This window comes from Amaranthus tricolor, chromosome 4 (assembly GCF_026212465.1).
Source record: "Amaranthus tricolor cultivar Red isolate AtriRed21 chromosome 4, ASM2621246v1, whole genome shotgun sequence".
Lineage (NCBI taxonomy): Eukaryota > Viridiplantae > Streptophyta > Magnoliopsida > Caryophyllales > Amaranthaceae > Amaranthus > Amaranthus tricolor.
Genome location: NC_080050.1, coordinates 7237506 through 7262698, shown reverse-complemented (window position 1 = coordinate 7262698; position 25193 = coordinate 7237506). Strand labels below are relative to the sequence as shown.

The window sequence follows — 25193 nt, the reverse complement described above, 5'->3', positions numbered from 1 at the left end:
ACAAGGATCAATGATCAATGAAGATTGAACGATGAAGAATGAACAAGGATCAATGATCAAATAAGAATGAACGATGAAGAATGAACAAGGATCAATGATTAATGATGAATGAACGAAGAAGAATGAACAACTACCAATGATCATTGAAGAATGAATGATGAAGAATGAAAAAGGATCAATGATCAATGAAGAATGAACGATGAAGAAAGAACAAGGACCAATGATCAATAAAGAATGAACGATGAAGAATGAACAAGGATCAATGATCAACGAAGAATGAAAGATGAAGAATGAACCAGGATTAATGATCTATGAAGTATGAGCGATGAAGAATGAACAAGGATCAATGATCAATGATGAATGAACGATGAATAATGAACAAGGATCAATGTTTATTGAAGAATGAACAAGGATCAATGTTTATTGAAGAAGGAAGTAAAAGGAAATGAAGAATTATATCTCTTGATAACCAAAGAGGTACAGGAACCCACACCCATACCCCCTGATATGAAGAACTTATTAGAGCAATACAAGGATGTTTTCCCCACTGACTTGCCTCCTGGTTTGCCACCTGTGAGAGGCATAGAGCATCAAATTGACTTGATCCCTGGAGCTAGTTTGCCAAATAGACCAGCCTATAGAACCAACCCAAAGGAAACTCAAGAGCTGCAGAGACAAGTGGAAGAACTGATGCAGAAAGGGTATGTGAGGGAGAGTTTGAGCCCCTGTGCAGTCCCTACTCTGTTAGTTCCAAAAAAAGATGGCACATGGAGAATGTGCATAGATAGCCGTAGTATGAACAACATAACCATCAAATATAGATTCCCTATACCAAGAATTGATGATATGTAGGATGAGTTGGGTGGTTCACAGTGGTTTAGCAAGGTGGACCTAAGGAGTGGATATCACCAAATCCGGATGAAAGCAGGGGATGAATGGAAAACAGCATTTAAAACAAAGTATGGGTTATATGAATGGCTTGTGATGCCTTTTGGTTTAACTGGAGCACCCAGTACTTTTATGAGGCTTATGAATGAGATTTTGAGACCATTCTTGGGAAAATTTATAGTGGTATATTTGGATGACATTCTCATATACAGCAGGGGAAAAACAGAGCACCTGAGCCACCTTAAACAGCTGTTTGAAGTTTTGAGGAAGCAAAGACTGTATGCTAAGTTAGAAAAGTGTAATTTTCTTTTACCTGAGGTTAGTTTCTTAGGTTATATCATTGGGAAGACAGGGGTTAGAGTAGACCCAGCAAAAGTGAAAGCTATACAGGACTGGCCCACACCTAGCACACTAACACAAGTGAGATCTTTCCATGGGTTAGCTTCATTTTATAGAAGGTTTATTAGAGATTTTAGTTCTGTGATGGCACCTGTTACAGAATGCACCAAACATGGAAAGTTTGAGTGGACTGCAGCAGCTCAGAAGGCTTTTGAAACCCTCAAAGAGATGATGTGCAAAGCCCCTATACTTAAACTCCCTGATTTCACAAAACCCTTTGAATTGGAGTGTGATGCAAGTGGGGTAAGGATTGGGGCAGTGTTAGTTCAAGAGGGGAGGCCTGTAGCCTTTTTTAGTGAAAAACTAAATAACAGTAGGCTCAATTATTCCACATATGACAAAGAATTCTATGCTATCATTAGAGCTTTTGATCACTGGTCTCACTACCTAAGAATACAACCCTTTGTGCTCCACACAGACCATGAATCTCTGAAATACATAAACAGCCAACACAAGTTGAGTAGTAGACATGCTAGGTGGGTGGAATTCATGCAGACTTTTGACTTTTCAGCCAAGTATAAGGTGGGAAAGACCAATGTCATTGCAGATGCTTTAAGTAGAAAGTATAGCATGCTTGGGATATTAGGTTCTAAAATTTTGGGATTCGAATTCATCAAGGAACAGTACCCCACATGCCCTGATTTTGCTGATATATATAAGCTGTGCAGTACCACCCCACAAGGCCTGTTTAGTATACACCAAGGGTTCTTGTTCAAAGGAAATAAGCTATGCATTCCCAAGATACCCCTTAGAAATATCTTAGTTAAGGAAGTGCATGAAGGTAGCATAGCAGGGCATTATGGAATTCAAAAGACCTTGGACATGTTGGCTAAACACTTCTTTTGGCCAAAAATGCTTGGCACAGTAGGAAAACATGTGCTAAAGTGTGAGACCTGCCTTAAGTCCAAGGTGACCTTTCACAAGGGAGAATACCTCCCCTTACCTGTAGCTCGAAGGCCATGGGAGCATGTAAGCATGGACTTCATGGTGGCCCTACCTAAGACTAAAAGAGGGAAAGATGCCATTATGGTAGTGGTGGATAGGTTTTCTAAAATGTCACACTTCATAGCTTGCAACAAAACTGATGATGCACAAAACATTGCCAAGTTGTATTTTGCTGAGGTAGTTAGGTTACATGGTGTTCCTAAAACTATTGTGTCTGATCGAGACAGTAAGTTTTTGAGTCATTTTTGGAAAACGTTGTGGAGGATGCTAGGCACTAAACTGTTGTTCAGTACAGCCTACCACCCCCAAACTGATGGGCAGACTGAAGTGACCAACAGAACCCTAGGCAACATGCTAAGAGCCTTGGTAACTAAGAATATCAGGGAATGGGATTTAAAATTATCTTATGCTGAGTTTGCTTACAACAGGGCCCCTAGCTGTTCCACAAAACACACTCCTTTTGAGTGTGTATATGGTACTAACCCTTTACTCCCAACTTCATTAATTGATTTGCCTCTCTGTGACAGCAAACAAGTTGAAGCAGAGGACTTAATCCAGCAAATGGAAGCAATCCATCAGCAAGTGTATGCCAATTTGGAAGAAGCCAACAGGAAGTACAAAAAGCAAGCAGACAAGCACTTGAAGGCACGACAACCAATTAAGGAAGGAGATCAAGTGTGGGTATACCTCAGGAAAAACAGATTCCCACACTTAAGAAAAAATAAACTCCAACCCAGAGCCATAGGCCCATACTCTGTTCTGAAAAAGTATGGAGACAATGCCTTTGAGATCCAACTCCCTCCTGAGCATAACATATCTCCTATCTTCAATATAGGAGATCTAACCCTACACCAACCAGACGAAGAATTGGGGACAATTCTTTTCCAAGGGGGAGGAGTTGATGTAAAATCATCAAGCAACAAAGACCACACCAAGAGCATCCAAGACCAAGCAAATACCAATGGGTTGACATCTACGCCAAATACACAAAATAAACAAATAAACAGCAACAGGGAGACCTACACATCTGGAAAAGGGCAAGGAATACTCAAGGAAAATGAGGGAAACAAGAAGCCCACAGAAACTAGCTCATGGGACCCAAGATTGGGACCAGACAGCAGGAACAGAACAGCAGCAGAGTCTGACGACCAGCAGACCTTGACGGACCATCTGAGCTCAGACCAGGGTAAACTGGACCAAGAGAAAGATTGGGACGACATCTCCCTACATGGACCTAGACATAAAGGCCCTCGAGTCACCCTAATAATCCACCAGGAAGACTAGAGAACACACAGAAGGAAGGCTGGTCAGAAGAAATTAAAAGGCGTGTTTTTGGCTAAGTGTTTGGCCTTTGTTGTTTTCTGCTTTGTTTTAACTAACTCCACGTGTACTAAGGAGTCCTAGTAACGGCTAGTGTGAGATAACAAACTCTATAAATACTTAGTTTCCCTTTGTAATTGGATATGTTTGATTGTTTTCAATAATAGAGGTATTTTCTTCAAAGCATAGTTTGTTTTTCTGATTTTGAAGTTTTTGTGTAAACTTCATTGAGTTGTGGGACAACTTGACCGGAGAGTTTGAAGAGTTACGTGGAAACTTGAGTTCTCACCGGGATTTTGTGATCAAGGTTATCATTTTCTTGCCTTGCATCAAACGTAGGATCATCATACAAGTCAGGCGAAGTACATCATTCAGCCCCATCGGAAAATCAAGAACCACGTTCTTGGTCTGATTGTGTTGTCTGTGTGTTTGTTTGGGAAGTATTGTGGGATTCTGAGTGCATCATTGATTAAGGTTGTTTAGCAACGAGAATCATTGCACGAGAGAGTTCATCGTCAGCCCTTTATTTTACATCAACTTGGTATCAGAGCTTAGATTACGAGTTGGGAAGGAAGGGTACAAAGGAACAGTCAGAGGAGAGAGGTTTCATTTTGTTCGGGGCATTGTGAAGAAAAAGGCGCTGGGCGATTTTTTTTAGATTCATTGTAATCCGTCATCAGTGAATCTATAACATACAGGGAGTAATCTTTCCTATTGATTTTGATTTGTCATTTAATTTTGAATAATTGATTACATACATTCAGACACGAGGCACACTACATTACACTCATTCTGGTTTCTTGCATTGCGTTTGTCGCACTCGTTTTGTTGTGCATTTCTGGATAATCCTAGCTGTCTCTGGTCGAATGGATATGACCATGGAGGAAAGATTGGAAGAAATAGAAGCAAGAATGCATAGGATGATGGAGAATAGTTTGCGTCAGTTTAGAGAAGAGATGACCGGTGTAATTACACGAAACCAAATTGATAGAACACCAAACCCTAATCCTCGACCTTATGAAGATAGGACAATCAAGGTGGATATACCTGAATTCGATGGGATTTCACATGACCCAGACCACTATCAGGAATGGGAAGGGAGGATGGAACAGTATTTTGAATTTAGGGAAACCCCATTGGATCATCAATTTAGGCTGGCAAAGGTTAAGCTGATTAAGTCGGCAGCAGTTTGGTTGGAAGGGACACAAAAACAGAGACTTAGGGAGGGAAAGGGTAAGATCAATACTTGGGGAAAGCTCAAGAAGAACATGAGGAGAAAGTACATTCCATCCTACCACAAACAACAACAATATGTGCAGCTCAACTCCATGAAACAAGGGAGTAGAACAGTACAGGAGTATCTCAATGAATGGGAGAGGATCTATGTTCTTTGTGACCTAAATGACCCTGAAGACATGAGAGTGAGTAGGTTTATTGCCGGGTTAAGGGATGATATCAAAGGACAAATGAGGATTACACCAGACCTCACTGTACACTCAGCCAGTATGTATGCACAAGAAATTGAAAGGCTTAACCTTAGATTTGCTGCTGCTCACACAAGGAATACCAGGACCTATGCACCTAGGAGCACTAGTAGTTTGACTGCACCTAGAAGGGAGGTACCAAACACTGGACCAAAACCGATTAACAACAGAATAGAAGCCAACACCCACCCTAAGGACATAGTGTGTTTCAAGTGTAATGGGAGAGGGCATTATCAAAGGGACTGCCCTAATGCCAGGGCCTTCACAATGTTGGAATGGAATGATATTAGGCAAAATACAAACCCTAAGAAGATCTTGGTTTCCAGAAATGGGCGAGAAGAGGAAATGGATCCACCCAATTTGAGTGATGATGATGGCACATTTTTGGAGGATGAACAAGGTAATAGGCGTACATTTGAGGGGGATACTGGAACAAGTTTGCAGCGGAAGATTTGTTTATGACTTCTTTGATTATTCGATCATCAATCAGACAATCAAATAGTAAAGGTTATCTTGATTAAAATGGGTCGTTTTGGGGCGATTTCTAAGTAATCTTGGGAGACTACTTATCCTGGAAGAAGACACTGATTCCCCTAAGGAATACAAGGCCTTAATCCTCACAATTCTCACAAAGATCAACGTAATCTTGGAGAAGTATGAATCCGTGAAAGGCTTGAACGCTCTCAAACTCTCAACAGAAAATGAAGAACAAACAGGAACAAACACTTGTCTTCTGAATGAAACTCTGAATATGAATTATCAAATCTGAAAATAGGAATACATGACATGCATTACAATCTGGAGGAGGGCCTTATTTATAGATTTGGCTTCCTCCTTTTAACGGCTAGAACTCAAGAAAAGGCGCCTAAGTTCTAACGGCTATAACAGAAGACTAAGAAAGAACGTGCTAATCTATCCGACAGGGTTTGGGAACACCTGACTGTTCCTTCTCTAGCTGTTCCTTATCCTTCTTCTTTTATATACAAAACTATGTATGCTTTTCTCGAGGTTGGACCATGTACATCCATATTAGTCAGTAGCTGTTCCTCAGTTCCTGTTCCTTGTGTATCAACTCCCTGATCTTGGACTGTTTTGGGTTCAGCACGCTGTTCCTCTGTACTGTTCCCAGTAATACTCTTGTTCTGATCATATGTAGAAGGCGTACTTGTTTCATTCCCTCCTTCTTCAGCTCGAATTGTCCCCAATTCAGACTCAGCATAGTATGGCTGTAAATCCCCTATGTTGAATATGGGGGAGACTCCATATCGATCAGGCAGGTCTACTTTGAACGCATTGTCTCCATATTTCTCAGTAATTTGGAATGGTCCATCGGCTCTTGGCATTAATTTGTTCTTCCTCTATCTTGGGAACCGTTCCTTTCTCAGGTGAATCCATACCCAGTCTCCAATTTTGAACTTATGGGGAGCTGACGTGCTTGAGTTAACTTTTTGCTGGTACTTTGCAGTAGCTTGTTCAATGTGTTTTTGGGTTTGCCTATGGATTGTCATCATGTCCTCAGCATGCTGCTTAGCATCCCCATGTGGTCTGCAATGTGAAGGAAGATCAATTAGTGAAACAGGTATTATAGGATTCATTCCATACATACATTCAAAAGGTGATATCTTAGTTGCCCAGCTTGGACTCATATTGTAGGCGAACACTGCATGACACAGCTTCTGGTCCCAATCTCTTAGATTTTTCTTTACCAAAGTTCTAAGGATTGACCCTAATGTTTTGTTGGTAACCTCTGTCTGTCCGTCAGTTTGTGGGTGATGAGAGGTGCTGTAAAGAAGCTTAGTGTTGAGCAGTCTCCATAGGGTGCTCCAGAAAGAGCTTAAAAACTTGCTATCCCTGTCTGATACTATAGTTCTAGGGACCCCATGCAGCCGTACAATTTCTGCAAAGTAATGCTTGGCTATTTGATTAGCATCATTCACCTTATTACATGCTATGAAATGGCTCATTTTGGAGAACCTGTCTACCACAACCATGACTGCTTCTTTGCCCCTCTGTGTTCTAGGTAGGGCAACTATAAAGTCCATACTCACATGTTCCCATGGTCTTTGTGCAATGGGTAGGGGTTTGTATTCCCCTCTATGGAATGTTATTTTTGCCTTGATACAAGGCTCACACCTCAAAATAATCTTGCCTACTGTTCCCAACATCTTTGGCCAATAAAAGTGCTAACATATCCAAGGTTTTCTGTATACCAAAGTGTCCTGCTAAGCTTCCCTCATGTATCTCTCTTACTAAGGCTGTTCTTAAAGATGTTCTAGGAATACACAGTCTGTTCCCTTTGAAAAGAAACCCCTGTTGGATACTAAATGGGCCTTGTCGTTGTTGGCTGCACTGCTGGTAAAGAGTACTGAAGTCTGGATCAGTTTTGTACTGTTCCTTAATCATCTCAAAACCTAATACCTTGGCATCCAAGATAGCTAATAAATGTGCTCTCCTACTTAGAGCATCTGCCACAATGTTAGTTTTTCCAGCCTTATACTTAGCAACAAAGTTAAAGCTTTGCATAAATTCAACCCATCTAGCATGTTTGGCACTAAGTTTGTTTTGTCCACTGATATGTTTAAGGGACTCATGGTCAGAATGCAAAACGAAGGGCTGTCCCTTAAGGTAATGGGACCAGTGCTCTAGGGCTCTAACCATAGCATAGAATTCCTTATCATAGGCTGAGTAATTCATCCTGCTCTTATTTAACTTTTCACTAAAGTATGCTACAGGTCTACCTTCTTGAATTAAAACAGCTCCTATCCCTGTGTTGCTGGCATCACATTCTACCTCAAATGGTTTATTAAAGTCTGGTAGTCTCAGAATAGGAGGGTTACACATGGCTTCCTTAATTTTCTCAAAAGCTATTTGTGCCTCTGTGGTCCACTTGAAGGTGTTCCCTTTTGTGCAGTCTGTGATAGGTGTCATAATGGTGCTGAAACCTTTAATGAACCTCCTGTAAAAAGAGGCTAGGCCATGAAAAGATCTTACCTGAGTGATACTAGTGGGTACTGGCCAAGTCTTAATGGCTTCTATCTTTGAGGGGTCTACCTGCACTCCTTGTCTCCCTATTATAAATCCTAAGAAGTAAACCTCAGTTAGCAAGAAGGAACACTTCTCTAGTTTCCCAAATAATCTCTGTTCCCTAAGAGTCTGGAATAGCTGCTTCAAATGGTCAAGGTGTTCCTCTACACTCCTGCTGTACACTAGTATGTCATCAAGGTATACCACAATAAACCTTCCTAAAAATGGTCTTAGGACCTCATTCATTAATCTCATGAAGGTACTAGGGGCTCCAGTTAGCCCAAATGGCATAACCATCCATTCATACAAGCCATATTTGGTTTTGAAGGCTGTCTTCCATTCATCCCCCTCTCTCATTCTAATTTGATGATACCCGCTTCTCAAGTCTATCTTACTAAACCACTGAGATCCTGATAATTCATCCAACATGTCATCTATTCGAGGAATGGGAAACCTATATTTGATAGTAATGTTGTTCATGCTCCTGCTATCAACACACATACGCCATGTTCCATACTTTTTAGGAACAAGCAAGGTGGGAACAGCACATGGACTCATACTCTCTCTGACATACCCTCTGTCCATAAGCTTCTGTATTTGTCTTTGCAACTCCTTGGTTTCCTCAAGGCTAGTTCTATATGCAGGCTTATTGGGCAGTGCTGCTCCTGGCATAAGATCTATTTGATGCTCAATACCCCTTAATGGAGGTAACCCTACTGGTAATTCTACAGGAAATATATCAGCAAATTGATCCAACAAATTAGCAATCCTAGGGTCTAGTTGATTACTCTCTGGTGTTACTTCCTTACTGAACAAAAGAAAGGCTAGTCCCTCCCTCCTGATCTCCTTAATACTCACCTTTCTATTTATCAAAGATACATTACCTACAGGTCTCTGTGGAAGTGAAGTGCCTACTGCCTTCTGTGAAGGTAAGGTAAAGCCACTACCTATTAGTTGCTGTGGAGGTAAAGTCTTGTGGGGTGGTAAGGGCATAAGGTCCTTAATCTTTCCCTCATGTTTCAAGGTATAAACATTAGTATAGCCATCATGCAAGGTCCTTCTGTCATGCTGCCAGGGCCTACCTAAGAGCACATGACAGGCAGTCATGTCTAACACATCACAGAGCACTTTGTCTTTAAATGATCCTATAGCAAACTGAATCAAACACCTCTTCTTAACAAAACCACTTGCTTTGCTATCCAACCATTTCAGCTTATAGGGATGTGGGTGTGGTTTAGTCTCTAAGTCTAAGGTCTGAACTAAATCCTTGCTGACACAGTTAGTTTCACTTCCCCCATCTATGATTAGGTCACACACTTTGTTCTTAATCTTGCATTTGGTTTGGAAGATGTTTTCTCTTTGATCATTTGGTTTGGTCTTTGGGGTAGCATGAAAGTTCCTCCTAATCAACAAATTTTGCAAATCAGGCTCAGGATACACTTCCTCTCTGTCCCCTCCTTCCTCACTGTCTTCAGCTCCCTCAAAAGTTTCCAAGACTCCCTCATCATTAACACAGTAAGTACCATCAGGGTCCTTCTCAGATGTTGAAGGCCAAACTAACTCCTCCCTACCATTCCTGCTAACCATCATGGCCCTAGGTCTTCCTATGTCTTTAATTTCTGCCCATTCTTGCACAGTGAAGGCTCTAACATTTGGGCACTCACTTTTAATGTGACCATGTCCATGGCATTTGAAACAAACAACCCCCTTCAAGTCCCTGGGATTTTTATCCTTAGTGATATTGGTCAAGGGTGGAATCCTATCTGGTGCATTGGTCTGAGTCACAGTGGGTGTTGGTGTAGCAACATTCTTTGGGTTATAACTCCTCACTGGTCTATTGTAGGTGCTGCCCATGCTTGATTTCTTCTTAGAATATTTTTGCAAAGTAAGGGCATTACTACAAGCCAAGCTAAAGGTAAGGTTTGGGATCAACTCCAATTTTTTTCTTAGATCTTCCCTCAGTCCTCCTATGAATTTCCCAACCTTCATCTCCTCAGTTTCATTGGTGTCACAAACAACAGACAACCGTTCCCATTCTTGAATATAATCTGCCACAGTCCTATGGTCTTGTCTCAATGTTCCCCATTTCATGTACAACTGCTGTCTATAATTGCGTGGGACATATTTCCTTCTTAAATGCTTTCTCAATTTTTCCCAAGTATTGATTCTCTCTCTATCCTCCCTCCTTCTTTGCTTTTGCACTCCTTCCAGCCATATTGCAGCAAGCTTGGTCAGTTTGATCTTAGCTAGCTTAAACTGCTGTTCAGGTGTGGTTTCCTTAAAATCAAAATATCTTTCTAAATTGGCTTCCCAATCTAGGTACACCTCTGGGTCTGTAGATTGTCCACCAAAACTAGGTAAGTCAATTTTCAAGGTTTTGTCCTCACTGTTCCTATTATTTGGAAGAGGCTGCTGTGGTCTGTCCCCCTGGTTCCCCATGTTATTGGCTACAGTCAAGGCTAGTTGCTGGACTATATTGGTAAGGGTCTCTAATCTTTCATCCATGTCCATATTACCCCAAGTATTCACAAACAACACAATGTTATGATAGTCAACAATCAAAACCTGCAAAAAGATCTTCACAACAATTTTTCCAGAAACCAAAACAAACACACAACTCAAATATTCACCAGCCACAATCTCGCAAGAAATTTTCTCAGCAACAAATTTCCAAAAACAACAAGGAATGCACTGATGTATAAACCCTAATTTCACGAAACAATTTTCAAAAATCCGATTATTAAAACCAACAATTTTTAAAGACAATGCAATGTTTCCAATTTTGTAAGTGAATGCGATTAACTTTTCATCAAAGAATACAATTTGAACAATCAAGAACTGATTTATACTAACCAATTTATACGAAAACTCAAAAAATTCGATTATCAAACACCAAATTGATACGCATGCAATGACAATAGAATCAGATTTCAACAATCTTTTTCCACAATCAATTGTGTAAAATGATTCAATTTGGACTCTACGAATCTCAATCACAGAAATTAATAACAAGAAGGAATTGAATTTATACCTGTGATTTCCAATTGAAACAAAATACAACCGATACCTGATCCTCTGATTACTTTTCTTCACAGAAAACGCAATGTTACCTATTACCTCGTATCTCCTTGTGTCCCTCCTCAGAACACGGCTCTGATACCAAGTTGGAACAAGTTTGCAGCGGAAGATTTGTTTATGACTTCTTTGATTATTCGATCATCAATCAGACAATCAAATAGTAAAGGTTATCTTGATTAAAATGGGTCGTTTTGGGGCGATTTCTAAGTAATCTTGGGAGACTACTTATCCTGGAAGAAGACACTGATTCCCCTAAGGAATACAAGGCCTTAATCCTCACAATTCTCACAAAGATCAACGTAATCTTGGAGAAGTATGAATCCGTGAAAGGCTTGAACGCTCTCAAACTCTCAACAGAAAATGAAGAACAAACAGGAACAAACACTTGTCTTCTGAATGAAACTCTGAATATGAATTATCAAATCTGAAAATAGGAATACATGACATGCATTACAATCTGGAGGAGGGCCTTATTTATAGATTTGGCTTCCTCCTTTTAACGGCTAGAACTCAAGAAAAGGCGCCTAAGTTCTAACGGCTATAACAGAAGACTAAGAAAGAACGCGCTAATCTATCCGACAGGGTTTGGGAACACCTGACTGTTCCTTCTCTAGCTGTTCCTTATCCTTCTTCTTTTATATACAAAACTATGTATGCTTTTCTCGAGGTTGGACCATGTACATCCATATTTAGTCAGTAGCTGTTCCTCAGTTCCTATTCCTTGTGTATCAACTCCCTGATCTTGGACTGTTTTGGGTTCAGCACGCTGTTCCTCTGTACTGTTCCCAGTAATACTCTTGTGCTGATCATATGTAGAAGGCGTACTTGTTTCATTCCCTCCTTCTTCAGCTCGAATTGTCCCCAATTCAGACTCAGCATAGTATGGCTGTAAATCCCCTATGTTGAATATGGGGGAGACTCCATATCGATCAGGCAGGTCTACTTTGAACGCATTGTCTCCATATTTCTCAGTAATTTGGAATGGTCCATCGGCTCTTGGCATTAATTTGTTCTTCCTCTGTCTTGGGAACCGTTCCTTTCTCAGGTGAATCCATACCCAGTCTCCAATTTTGAACTTATGTGGAGCTGACGTGCTTGAGTTAACTTTTTGCTGGTACTTTGCAGTAGCTTGTTCAATGTGTTTTTGGGTTTGCCTATGGATTGTCATCATGTCCTCACCATGCTGCTTAGCATCCCCATGTGGTCTGCAATGTGAAGGAAGATTAATTAGTGAAACAGGTATTATAGGATTCATTCCATACACACATTCAAAAGGTGATATCTTAGTAAACAGTGAGAGTGAATCAAATTGTGTTAGTAAACAGTTGATAAGTGAGTTGAACCTGAAGACTAAACCCCACCCACACCCATACAAAATGAAATGGTTAGATAATAAGGCAAGTGGAGTAGTGTGTAAACAAAGCTTGATCAGCTTGACTTTGGGAACATATACTGATGAAATCCTTTGTGATGTGCTGGACATGGATGCTTGCCATTTGCTGCTGGGCAGACCATGGCAATATGATAGAAAGACCACTCATAATGGATACACAAATACTTACACCCTCAGTCACAATGGGAAAAAGAAGGAATTAATTCCCCTGCCTCCACACCGAGCTGTGCCTCCTACAGCAGCTAAGGTCCCTGTCCATTTAATAAGTAGGAGAGAGTGTGAGAAGGAAGTAAAAGGAAATGAAGAATTATATCTCTTGATAACCAAAGAGGTACAGGAACCCACACCCATACCCCCTGATATGAAGAACTTATTAGAGCAATACAAGGATGTTTTCCCCACTGACTTGCCTCCTGGTTTGCCACCTGTGAGAGGCATAGAGCATCAAATTGACTTGATCCCTGGAGCTAGTTTGCCAAATAGACCAGCCTATAGAACCAACCCAAAGGAAACTCAAGAGCTGCAGAGACAAGTGGAAGAACTGATGCAGAAAGGGTATGTGAGGGAGAGTTTGAGCCCCTGTGCAGTCCCTACTCTGTTAGTTCCAAAAAAAGATGGCACATGGAAAATGTGCATAGATAGCCGTAGTATGAACAACATAACCATCAAATATAGATTCCCTATACCAAGAATTGATGATATGTTGGATGAGTTGGGTGGTTCACAGTGGTTTAGCAAGGTGGACCTAAGGAGTGGATATCACCAAATCCGGATGAAAGCAGGGGATGAATGGAAAACAGCATTTAAAACAAAGTATGGGTTATATGAATGGCTTGTGATGCCTTTTGGTTTAACTGGAGCACCCAGTACTTTTATGAGGCTTATGAATGAGATTTTGAGACCATTCTTGGGAAAATTTATAGTGGTATATTTGGATGACATTCTCATATACAGCAGGGGAAAAACAGAGCACCTGAGCCACCTTAAACAGCTGTTTGAAGTTTTGAGGAAGCAAAGACTGTATGCTAAGTTAGAAAAGTGTAATTTTCTTTTACCTGAGGTTAGTTTCTTAGGTTATATCATTGGGAAGACAGGGGTTAGAGTAGACCCAGCAAAAGTGAAAGCTATACAGGACTGGCCCACACCTAGCACCCTAACACAAGTGAGATCTTTCCATGGGTTAGCTTCATTTTATAGAAGGTTTATTAGAGATTTTAGTTCTGTGATGGCACCTGTTACAGAATGCACCAAACATGGAAAGTTTGAGTGGACTGCAGCAGCTCAGAAGGCTTTTGAAACCCTCAAAGAGATGATGTGCAAAGCCCCTATACTTAAACTCCCTGATTTCACAAAACCCTTTGAATTGGAGTGTGATACAAGTGGGGTAGGGATTGGGGCAGTGTTAGTTCAAGAGGGGAGGCCTGTAGCCTTTTTTAGTGAAAAACTAAGTAACAGTAGGCTCAATTATTCCACATATGACAAAGAATTCTATGCTATCATTAGAGCTTTTGATCACTGGTCTCACTACCTAAGAATACAACCCTTTGTGCTCCACACAGACCATGAATCTCTGAAATACATAAACAGCCAACACAAGTTGAGTAGTAGACATGCTAGGTGGGTGGAATTCATGCAGACTTTTGACTTTTCAGCCAAGTATAAGGTGGGAAAGACCAATGTCATTGCAGATGCTTTAAGTAGAAAGTATAGCATGCTTGGGATATTAGGTTCTAAAATTTTGGGATTCGAATTCATCAAGGAACAGTACCCCACATGCCCTGATTTTGCTGATATATATAAGCTGTGCAGTACCACCCCACAAGGCCTGTTTAGTATACACCAAGGGTTCTTGTTCAAAGGAAATAAGCTATGCATTCCCAAGATACCCCTTAGAAATATCTTAGTTAAGGAAGTGCATGAAGGTAGCATAGCAGGGCATTATGGAATTCAAAAGACCTTGGACATGTTGGCTAAACACTTCTTTTGGCCAAAAATGCTTGGCACAGTAGGAAAACATGTGCTAAAGTGTGAGACCTGCCTTAAGTCCAAGGTGACCTTTCACAAGGGAGAATACCTCCCCTTACCTGTAGCTCGAAGGCCATGGGAGCATGTAAGCATGGACTTCATGGTGGCCCTACCTAAGACTAAAAGAGGGAAAGATGCCATTATGGTAGTGGTGGATAGGTTTTCTAAAATGTCACACTTCATAGCTTGCAACAAAACTGATGATGCACAAAACATTGCCAAGTTGTATTTTGCTGAGGTAGTTAGGTTACATGGTGTTCCTAAAACTATTGTGTCTGATCGAGACATTAAGTTTTTGAGTCATTTTTGGAAAACGTTGTGGAGGATGCTAGGCACTAAACTGTTGTTCAGTACAGCCTACCACCCCCAAACTGATGGGCAGACTGAAGTGACCAACAGAACCCTAGGCAACATGCTAAGAGCCTTGGTAACTAAGAATATCAGGGAATGGGATTTAAAATTATGTTATGCTGAGTTTGCTTACAACAGGGCCCCTAGCTGTTCCACAAAACACACTCCTTTTGAGTGTGTATATGGTACTAACCCTTTACTCCCAACTTCATTAATTGATTTGCCTCTCTGTGACAGCAAACAAGTTGAAGCAGAGGACTTAATCCAGCAAATGGAAGCAATCCATCAGCAAGTGTATGCCAATTTGGAAGAAGCCAACAGGAAGTACAAAAAGCAAGCAGACAAGCACTTGAAGGCACGACAACCAATTAAGGAAGGAGATCAAGTGTGGGTATACCTCAGGGAAAACAGATTCCCACACTTAAGAAAAAATAAACTCCAACCCAGAGCCATAGGCCCATACTCTGTTCTGAAAAAGTATGGAGACAATGCCTTTGAGATCCAACTCCCTCCTGAGCATAACATATCTCCTATCTTCAATATAGGAGATCTAACCCTACACCAACCAGACGAAGAATTGGGGACAATTCTTTTCCAAGGGTTCAATCGTGATGTAAAATCATCAAGCAACAAAGACCGCACCAAGAGCATCCAAGACCAAGCAAATACCAATGGGTTGACATCTACGCCAAATACACAAAATAAACAAATAAACAGCAACAGGGAGACCTACACATCTGGAAAAGGGCAAGGAATACTCAAGGTAAATGAGGGAAACAAGAAGCCCACAGAAACTAGCTCATGGGACCCAAGATTGGGACCAGACAGCAGGAACAGAACAGCAGCAGAGTCTGACGACCAGCAGACCTTGACGGACCATCTGAGCTCAGACCAGGGTAAACTGGACCAAGGGAAAGATTGGGACGACATCTCCCTACATGGACCTAGACATAAAGGCCCTCGAGTCACCCTAATAATCCACCAGGAAGACTAGAGAACACACAGAAGGAAGGCTGGTCAGAAGAAATTAAAAGGCGTGTTTTTGGCTAAGTGTTTGGCCTTTGTTGTTTTCTGCTTTGTTTTAACTAACTCCACGTGTACTAAGGAGTCCTAGTAACGGCTAGTTTGAGATAACAAACTCTATAAATACTTAGTTTCCCTTTGTAATTGGATATGTTTGATTGTTTTCAATAATAGAGGTATTTTCTTCAAAGCATAGTTTGTTTTTCTGATTTTGAAGTTTTTGTGTAAACTTCATTGAGTTGTGGGACAACTTGACCGGAGAGTTTGAAGAGTTACGTGGAAACTTGAGTTCTCACCGGGAGTTTGTGATCAAGGTTATCATTTTCTTGCCTTGCATCAAACGTAGGATCATCATACAAGTCAGGCGAAGTACATCATTCAGCCCCATCGGAAAATCAAGAACCACGTTCTTGGTCTGATTGTGTTGTCTGTGTGTTTGTTTGGGAAGTATTGTGGGATTCTGAGTGCATCATTGATTAAGGTTGTTTAGCAACGAGAATCATTGCACGAGAGAGCTCATCGTCAGCCCTTTATTTTACATCAACTTGGTATCAGAGCTTAGATTACGAGTTGGGAAGGAAGGGTACAAAGGAACAGTCAGAGGAGAGAGGTTTCATTTTGTTCGGGGCATTGTGAAGAAAAAGGCGCTGGGCGATTTTTTTTAGATTCATTGTAATCCGTCATCAGTGAATCTATAACATACAGGGAGTAATCTTTCCTATTGATTTTGATTTGTCATTTAATTTTGAATAATTGATTACATACATTCAGACACGAGGCACACTACATTACACTCATTCTGGTTTCTTGCATTGCGTTTGTCGCACTCGTTTTGTTGTGCATTTCTGGATAATCCTAGCTGTCTCTGGTCGAATGGATATGACCATGGAGGAAAGATTGGAAGAAATAGAAGCAAGAATGCATAGGATGATGGAGAATAGTTTGCGTCAGTTTAGAGAAGAGATGACCGGTGTAATTACACGAAACCAAATTGATAGAACACCAAACCCTAATCCTCGACCTTATGAAGATAGGACAATCAAGGTGGATATACCTGAATTCGATGGGATTTCACATGACCCAGACCACTATCAGGAATGGGAAGGGAGGATGGAACAGTATTTTGAATTTAGGGAAACCCCATTGGATCATCAATTTAGGCTGGCAAAGGTTAAGCTGATTAAGTCGGCAGCAGTTTGGTTGGAAGGGACACAAAAACAGAGACTTAGGGAGGGAAAGGGTAAGATCAATACTTGGGGAAAGCTCAAGAAGAACATGAGGAGAAAGTACATTCCATCCTACCACAAACAACAACAATATGTGCAGCTCAACTCCATGAAACAAGGGAGTAGAACAGTACAGGAGTATCTCAATGAATGGGAGAGGATCTATGTTCTTTGTGACCTAAATGACCCTGAAGACATGAGAGTGAGTAGGTTTATTGCCGGGTTAAGGGATGATATCAAAGGACAAATGAGGATTACACCAGACCTCACTGTACACTCAGCCAGTATGTATGCACAAGAAATTGAAAGGCTTAACCTTAGATTTGCTGCTGCTCACACAAGGAATACCAGGACCTATGCACCTAGGAGCACTAGTAGTTTGACTGCACCTAGAAGGGAGGTACCAAACACTGGACCAAAACCGATTAACAACAGAATAGAAGCCAACACCCACCCTAAGGACATAGTGTGTTTCAAGTGTAATGGGAGAGGGCATTATCAAAGGGACTGCCCTAATGCCAGGGCCTTCACAATGTTGGAATGGAATGATATTAGGCAAAATACAAACCCTAAGAAGATCTTGGTTTCCAGAAATGGGCGAGAAGAGGAAATGGATCCACCCAATTTGAGTGATGATGATGGCACATTTTTGGAGGATGAACAAGGTAATAGGCGTACATTTAAGTGGGATACTGAGGAAGAGACAGGAGAGGAATTGGAGAAAATTTTACCTGAGGAAGAACACGTGAGCCTGATCATTAGGAGAAGTTTTCACACAACACCATCCACAAAAAAATCTGATCAAAGAGAGAATATTTTTCAGACAAAGTGCAAGGTGCAGGGCAAGGTTTGTGATTTGATTATTGACAGTGGGAGTGAATCAAATTGTGTTAGTAAACAGTTGATAAGTGAGTTGAACCTGAAGACTAAACCCCACCCACACTCATACAAAATGAAATGGTTAGATAATAAGGCAAGTGGAGTAGTGTGTAAACAAAGCTTGATCAGCTTGACTTTGGGAACATATACTGATGAAATCCTTTGTGATGTGCTGGACATGGATGCTTGCCATTTGCTGCTGGGCAGACCATGGCAATATGATAGAAAGACCACTCATAATGGATACACAAATACTTACACCCTCAGTCACAATGGGAAAAAGAAGGAATTAATTCCCCTGCCTCCACACCGAGCTGTGCCTCCTACAGCAGCTAAGGTCCCTGTCCATTTAATAAGTAGGAGAGAGTGTGAGAAGGAAGTAAAAGGAAATGAAGAATTATATCTCTTGATAACCAAAGAGGTATAGGAACCCACACCCATACCCCCTGATATGAAGAACTTATTAGAGCAATACAAGGATGTTTTCCCCACTGACTTGCCTCCTGGTTTGCCACCTGTGAGAAGCATAGAGCATCAAATTGACTTGATCCCTGGAGCTAGTTTGCCAAATAGACCAGCCTATAGAACCAACCCAAAGGAAACTCAAGAGCTGCAGAGACAAGTGGAAGAACTGATGCAGAAAGGGTATGTGAGGGAGAGTTTGAGCCCCTGTGCAGTCCCTACTCTGTTAGTTCCAAAAAAAGATGGCACATGGAGAATGTGCATAGATAGCCGTAGTATGAACAACATAACCATCAAATATAGATTCCCTATACTAAGAATTGATGATATGTTGGATGAGTTGGGTGGTTCACAGTGGTTTAGCAAGGTGGACCTAAGGAGTGGATATCACCAAATCCGGATGAAAGCAGGGGATGAATGGAAAACATCATTTAAAACAAAAGTATGGGTTATATGAATGGCTTGTGATGCCTTTTGGTTTAACTGGAGCACCCAGTACTTTTATGAGGCTTATGAATGAGATTTTGAGACCATTCTTGGGAAAATTTATAGTGGTATATTTGGATGACATTCTCATATACAGCAGGGGAAAAATAGAGCACCTAAGCCACCTTAAACAGCTGTTTGAAGTTTTGAGGAAGCAAAGACTGTATGCTAAGTTAGAAAAGTGTAATTTTCTTTTACCTGAGGTTAGTTTCTTAGGTTATATCATTGGGAAGACAGGGGTTAGAGTAGACCCAGCAAAAGTGAAAGCTATACAGGACTGGCCCACACCTAGCACACTAACACAAGTGAGATCTTTCCATGGGTTAGCTTCATTTTATAGAAGGTTTATTAGAGATTTTAGTTCTGTGATGGCACCTGTTACAGAATGCACCAAACATGGAAAGTTTGAGTGGACTGCAGCAGCTCAGAAGGCTTTTGAAACCCTCAAAGAGATGATGTGCAAAACCCCTATACTTAAACTCCCTGATTTCACAAAACCCTTTGAATTGGATTGTGATGCAAGTGGGGTAGGGATTGGGGCAGTGTTAGTTCAAGAGGGGAGGCCTGTAGCCTTTTTTAGTGAAAAACTAAATAACAGTAGGCTCAATTATTCCACATATGACAAAGAATTCTATGCTATCATTAGAGCTTTTGATCACTGGTCTCACTACCTAAGAATACAACCCTTTGTGCTCCACACAGACCATGAATCTCTGAAATACATAAACAGCCAACACAAGTTGAGTAGTAGACATGCTAGGTGGGTGGAATTCATACAGACATTTGACTTTTCAGCCAAGTATAAGGTGGGAAAGACCAATGTCATTGCAGATGCTTTAAGTAGAAAGTATAGCATGCTTGGGATATTAGGTTCTAAAATTTTGGGATTTGAATTCATCAAGGAACAGTACCCCACATGCCCTGATTTTGCTGATATATATAAGCTGTGCAGTACCACCCCACAAGGCCTGTTTAGTATACACCAAGGGTTCTTGTTCAAAGGAAATAAGCTATGCATTCCCAAGATACCCCTTAGAAATATCTTAGTTAAGGAAGTGCATGAAGGTAGCATAGCAGGGCATTATGGAATTCAAAAGACCTTGGACATGTTGGCTAAACACTTCTTTTGGCCAAAAATGCTTGGCACAGTAGGAAAACATGTGCTAAAGTGTGAGACCTGCCTTAAGTCCAAGGTGACCTTTCACAAGGGAGAATACCTCCCCTTACCTGTAGCTCGAAGGCCATGGGAGCATGTAAGCATGGACTTCATGGTGGCCCTACCTAAGACTAAAAGAGGGAAAGATGCCATTATGGTAGTGGTGGATAGGTTTTCTAAAATGTCACACTTCATAACTTGCAACAAAACTGATGATGCACAAAACATTGCCAAGTTGTATTTTGCTGAGGTAGTTAGGTTACATGGTGTTCCTAAAACTATTGTGTCTGATCGAGACAGTAAGTTTTTGAGTCATTTTTGGAAAACGTTGTGGAGGATGCTAGGCACTAAACTGTTGTTCAGTACAGCCTACCACCCCCAAACTGATGGGCAGACTGAAGTGACCAACAGAAGCCTAGGCAACATGCTAAGAGCCTTGGTAACTAAGAATATCAGGGAATGGGATTTAAAATTATGTTATGCTGAGTTTGCTTACAACAGGGCCCCTAGCTGTTCCACAAAACACACTCCTTTTGAGTGTGTATATGGTACTAACCCTTTACTCCCAACTTCATTAATTGATTTGCCTCTCTGTGACAGCAAACAAGTTGAAGCAGAGGACTTAATCCAGCAAATGGAAGCAATCCATCAGCAAGTGTATGCCAATTTGGAAGAAGCCAACAGGAAGTACAAAAAGCAAGCAGACAAGCACTTGAAGGCACGACAACCAATTAAGGAAGGAGATCAAGTGTGGGTATACCTCAGGAAAAACAGATTCCCACACTTAAGAAAAAATAAACTCCAACCCAGAGCCATAGGCCCATACTCTGTTCTGAAAAAGTATGGAGACAATGCCTTTGAGATCCAACTCCCTCCTGAGCATAACATATCTCCTATCTTCAATATAGGAGATCTAACCCTACACCAACCAGACGAAGAATTGGGGACAATTCTTTTCCAAGGGTTCAATCGTGATGTAAAATCATCAAGCAACAAAGACCGCACCAAGAGCATCCAAGACCAAGCAAATACCAATGGGTTGACATCTACGCCAAATACACAAAATAAACAAATAAACAACAACAGGGAGACCTACACATCTGGAAAAGGGCAAGGAATACTCAAGGAAAATGAGGGAAACAAGAAGCCCACAGAAACTAGCTCATGGGACCCAAGATTGGGACCAGACAGCAGGAACAGAACAGCAGCAGAGTCTGACGACCAGCAGACCTTGACGGACCATCTGAGCTCAGACCAGGGTAAACTGGACCAAGGGAAAGATTGGGACGACATCTCCCTATATGGACCTAGACATAAAGGCCCTCGAGTCACCCTAATAATCCACCAGGAAGACTAGAGAACACACAGAAGGAAGGCTGGTCAGAAGAAATTAAAAGGCGTGTTTTTGGCTAAGTGTTTGGCCTTTGTTGTTTTCTGCTTTGTTTTAACTAACTCCACGTGTACTAAGGAGTCCTAGTAACGGCTAGTTTGAGATAACAAACTCTATAAATACTTAGTTTCCCTTTGTAATTGGATATGTTTGATTGTTTTCAATAATAGAGGTATTTTCTTCAAAGCATAGTTTGTTTTTCTGATTTTGAAGTTTTTGTGTAAACTTCATTGAGTTGTGGGACAACTTGACCGGAGAGTTTGAAGAGTTACGTGGAAACTTGAGTTCTCACCGGGAGTTTGTGATCAAGGTTATCATTTTCTTGCCTTGCATCAAACGTAGGATCATCATACAAGTCAGGCGAAGTACATCATTCAGCCCCATCGGAAAATCAAGAACCACGTTCTTGGTCTGATTGAGTTGTCTGTGTGTTTGTTTGGGAAGTATTGTGGGATTCTGAGTGCATCATTGATTAAGGTTGTTTAGCAACGAGAATCATTGCACGAGAGAGTTCATCATCAGCCCTTTATTTTACATCAAATGGTCAATGAAGAATGAAGAATGAATGATGAATAATGAACAAGGATCAATGATCAACGAAGAATGAACGATGAAGAATGAAGAAGGATCAATGATCACTGAAGAATGAACGATGAAGCATGAACAAGAATCAATGATCAATGAAGAATGCACGATGAAGAATGAACAAGGATCAATGATCAATGATGAATGAACGACGAAGAATGAACAAGGATCAATGTTCATTGAAGAATGAACAAGGATCAATGGTCAATGAAGAATGAATGATGAACAATGAACAAGGATCAATGATCAATAAAGATTGAACGATGAAGAATGAACAAGGATCAATGTTCATTGAAGAATGATTGATTAAAAATGAACAAGGATCAATGATCATTGAAGAATGAACGATGAAGAATGAACAAAGATCAATAATCAATAAAGAATGAACGATGGGGAATGAACAAGGATCAATGATCAATTAAGAATGAACGATGAAGAATGAACAAGGATCAATGATCAATAATGAATGAACGATGAAGAATGAACAAGGATCAATGTTCATTGAAGAATGAACAAGAATCAATGGTCAATGAAGAATGAAGAATGAACGATGAAGAATGAACAAGGATCAATGATCAATGATGAATGAATGATGAAGAATGAATAAGAATCAATGTTCATTGAAGAATAAACAAGGATCAATGGTCAATGAATAATGAACGATGAAGAATGAACAAGGATCAATGATCAATGAAGAATGAACGATGAAGAATGAACAAGGATCAATGTTCATTGAAGAATAAACGATTAAGAATGAACAAGGATCAATGATCATTGAAGAATGAACGATGAAGAATGAACGATGAAGATTAAACGAGGAACAATGATCATTGAAGAATGAACAAGGATAAATGATCAATGGAGAATGAACGATGAAGAATGAACAAGGATCAAGGATCAAGGAAGAATAAACAAGGATCAATGTTCATTGAAGAATAAACAATTAACAAAGAACAAGGATCAATTATCATTGAAGAATGAATGATGAAGAATGAACAAGGATCAATGATCATTGAAGAATGAACGATGAAGAATGAACAAGGATCATTGATCAATGAGGAATGAACGACAAAGAATGAACAAGGACCAATGATCAATGAAAAATGAACGATGAAGAATGAACAAGAATCAATGATCATTGAAGAATGAACAATGAAGAATGAACAAGGATCAATGATCAATGAAGAATGGACGATGAAGAATAAACAAGGATCAATGATCAATGAAGAATGCACGATGAAGAATGAACAAGGATCAATGATCAATGAAGATTGAAGAAGAAGAATGAACAAGGATCAATGTTCATTGAAGAATGAACGATTAAGATTGAACAAGGATCAATGATCATTAAAAAATGAACAAGGATTAATGATCCATGAAGAATGAACGATGAGGAATGACAAAGGATCAATGATCAATTAAGAATGAACGATGAAGAATGAACAAGGATCAATGATCAACGATGAATGAACGATTAAGAATGACCAAGTACCAATGATCATTGAAGAATGAACGATGATGAATGAACATGGATCAATGATCAAAGAAGAATGAACGATGAAGAATGAACAAGGATCAATGATCAATGAAGAATGAACACTGAAGAATGAACAAGGATCAATGATCATTGAAGAATGAACGATGAAGAATGAACAAGGATCAATGATGAATGAAGAATGAACGATGAAGAATGAACAAGGATCAAAGTTCATTTATGAATGAACAAGGATCAATGGTCAATGAAGAATGAACGATGAAGAATGAACAAGGTTCAATGATCAATGAAGAATGAAAGATGAAGAATGAACAAGGATCAATGTTCATTGAAGAATGAACGATTAAGAATAAACAAGGATCAATGAACATTGAAGAATGAACGATGAAGATTGAACGAGGAACAATGATCATTGAAGAATGAACGATGAAGAATGAACAAGGATCAATGATCAATGAAGATTGAACGATGAAGAATGAACAAGGATCAATGATCAAATAAGAATGATCGAAGAAGAATGAACAAGGATCAATGATTAATGATGAATGAACGAAGAAGAATGAACAAGTACCAATGATCAATAAAGAATGAACGATGAAGAATGAACAAGGATCAATGATCAGTGAAGAATGAACCATGAAGAATGAACCAGGATTAATGATCTATGAAGTATGAGCGATGAAGAATGAACAAGGATCAGTTATCAATGAAGAATGCACGATGAAGAATGAACAAGGATCTATGATCAATGATGATTGAACGATGAAGAATGAACAAGGGCCAATGTTTATTGAAGAATGAACAAGGTTCAATGGTCAATGAAGAATGAACGATGAAGAATGAACAAGCATCAATGATCATTGAAGAATGAACGATGAAGAATGAACCAGGATCAATGATCAACGAAGAATGAAAGATGAAGAATGAACGAGGATCAATTATCAATGAAGAATGCACGATGAAGAATGAACAAGGATCAATGATCAATGATGAATGAACGAAGAATAATGAACAAGGATCAATGTTTATTGAAGAATGAACAAGGTTCTATGGTCAATGAAGAATGAAGAATGAATGATGAATAATGAACAAGGATCAATGATCTACGAAGAATGAACGATGAAGAATGAAGAAGTATCAATGATCACTGAAGAATGAACGATGAAGAATGAACAAGAATCAATGATCAATGAAGAATGCACGATGAAGAATGAACAAGGATCAATGATCAAAGATGAATGAACGACGAAGAATGAACAAGGATCAATGTTTATTGAAGAATGAACAAGGATCAATGGTCAATGAAGAATGAACGATGAAGAATGAACAAGGATCAATGATCAATAAAGATTGAAAGATGAAGAATGAACAAGGATCAATGTTCATTGAAGAATGATTGATTAAGAATGAACAAGGATCAATGGTCATTGAAGAATGAACGATGGGGAATAAACAAGGATCAATGATCAATTAAGAATGAACGATGAAGAATGAACAAGGATCAATGATCAATGAAGAATAAACGATGAAGAATGAACAATGATCAATGATCAATAATCAATGAACGATGAAGAATGAACAAGG

The 25193-nt window shown here is 40.0% G+C and overlaps 1 protein-coding gene across 1 annotated transcript in view; it reads right to left on the bottom strand.

Annotated features, from left to right (window-relative positions):
* Nucleotides 1-21817: 21817 nt before the first annotated feature.
* The window catches only part of LOC130810679 (uncharacterized), a 45852-nt gene continuing 42476 nt past the window's right edge, over nucleotides 21818-25193 (bottom strand). The window contains exon 5 of the mRNA XM_057676820.1: nucleotides 21818-21985. Within this exon, the coding sequence (XP_057532803.1) occupies nucleotides 21818-21985 (168 nt within the window). The remainder of the gene's footprint in view (nucleotides 21986-25193) is intronic.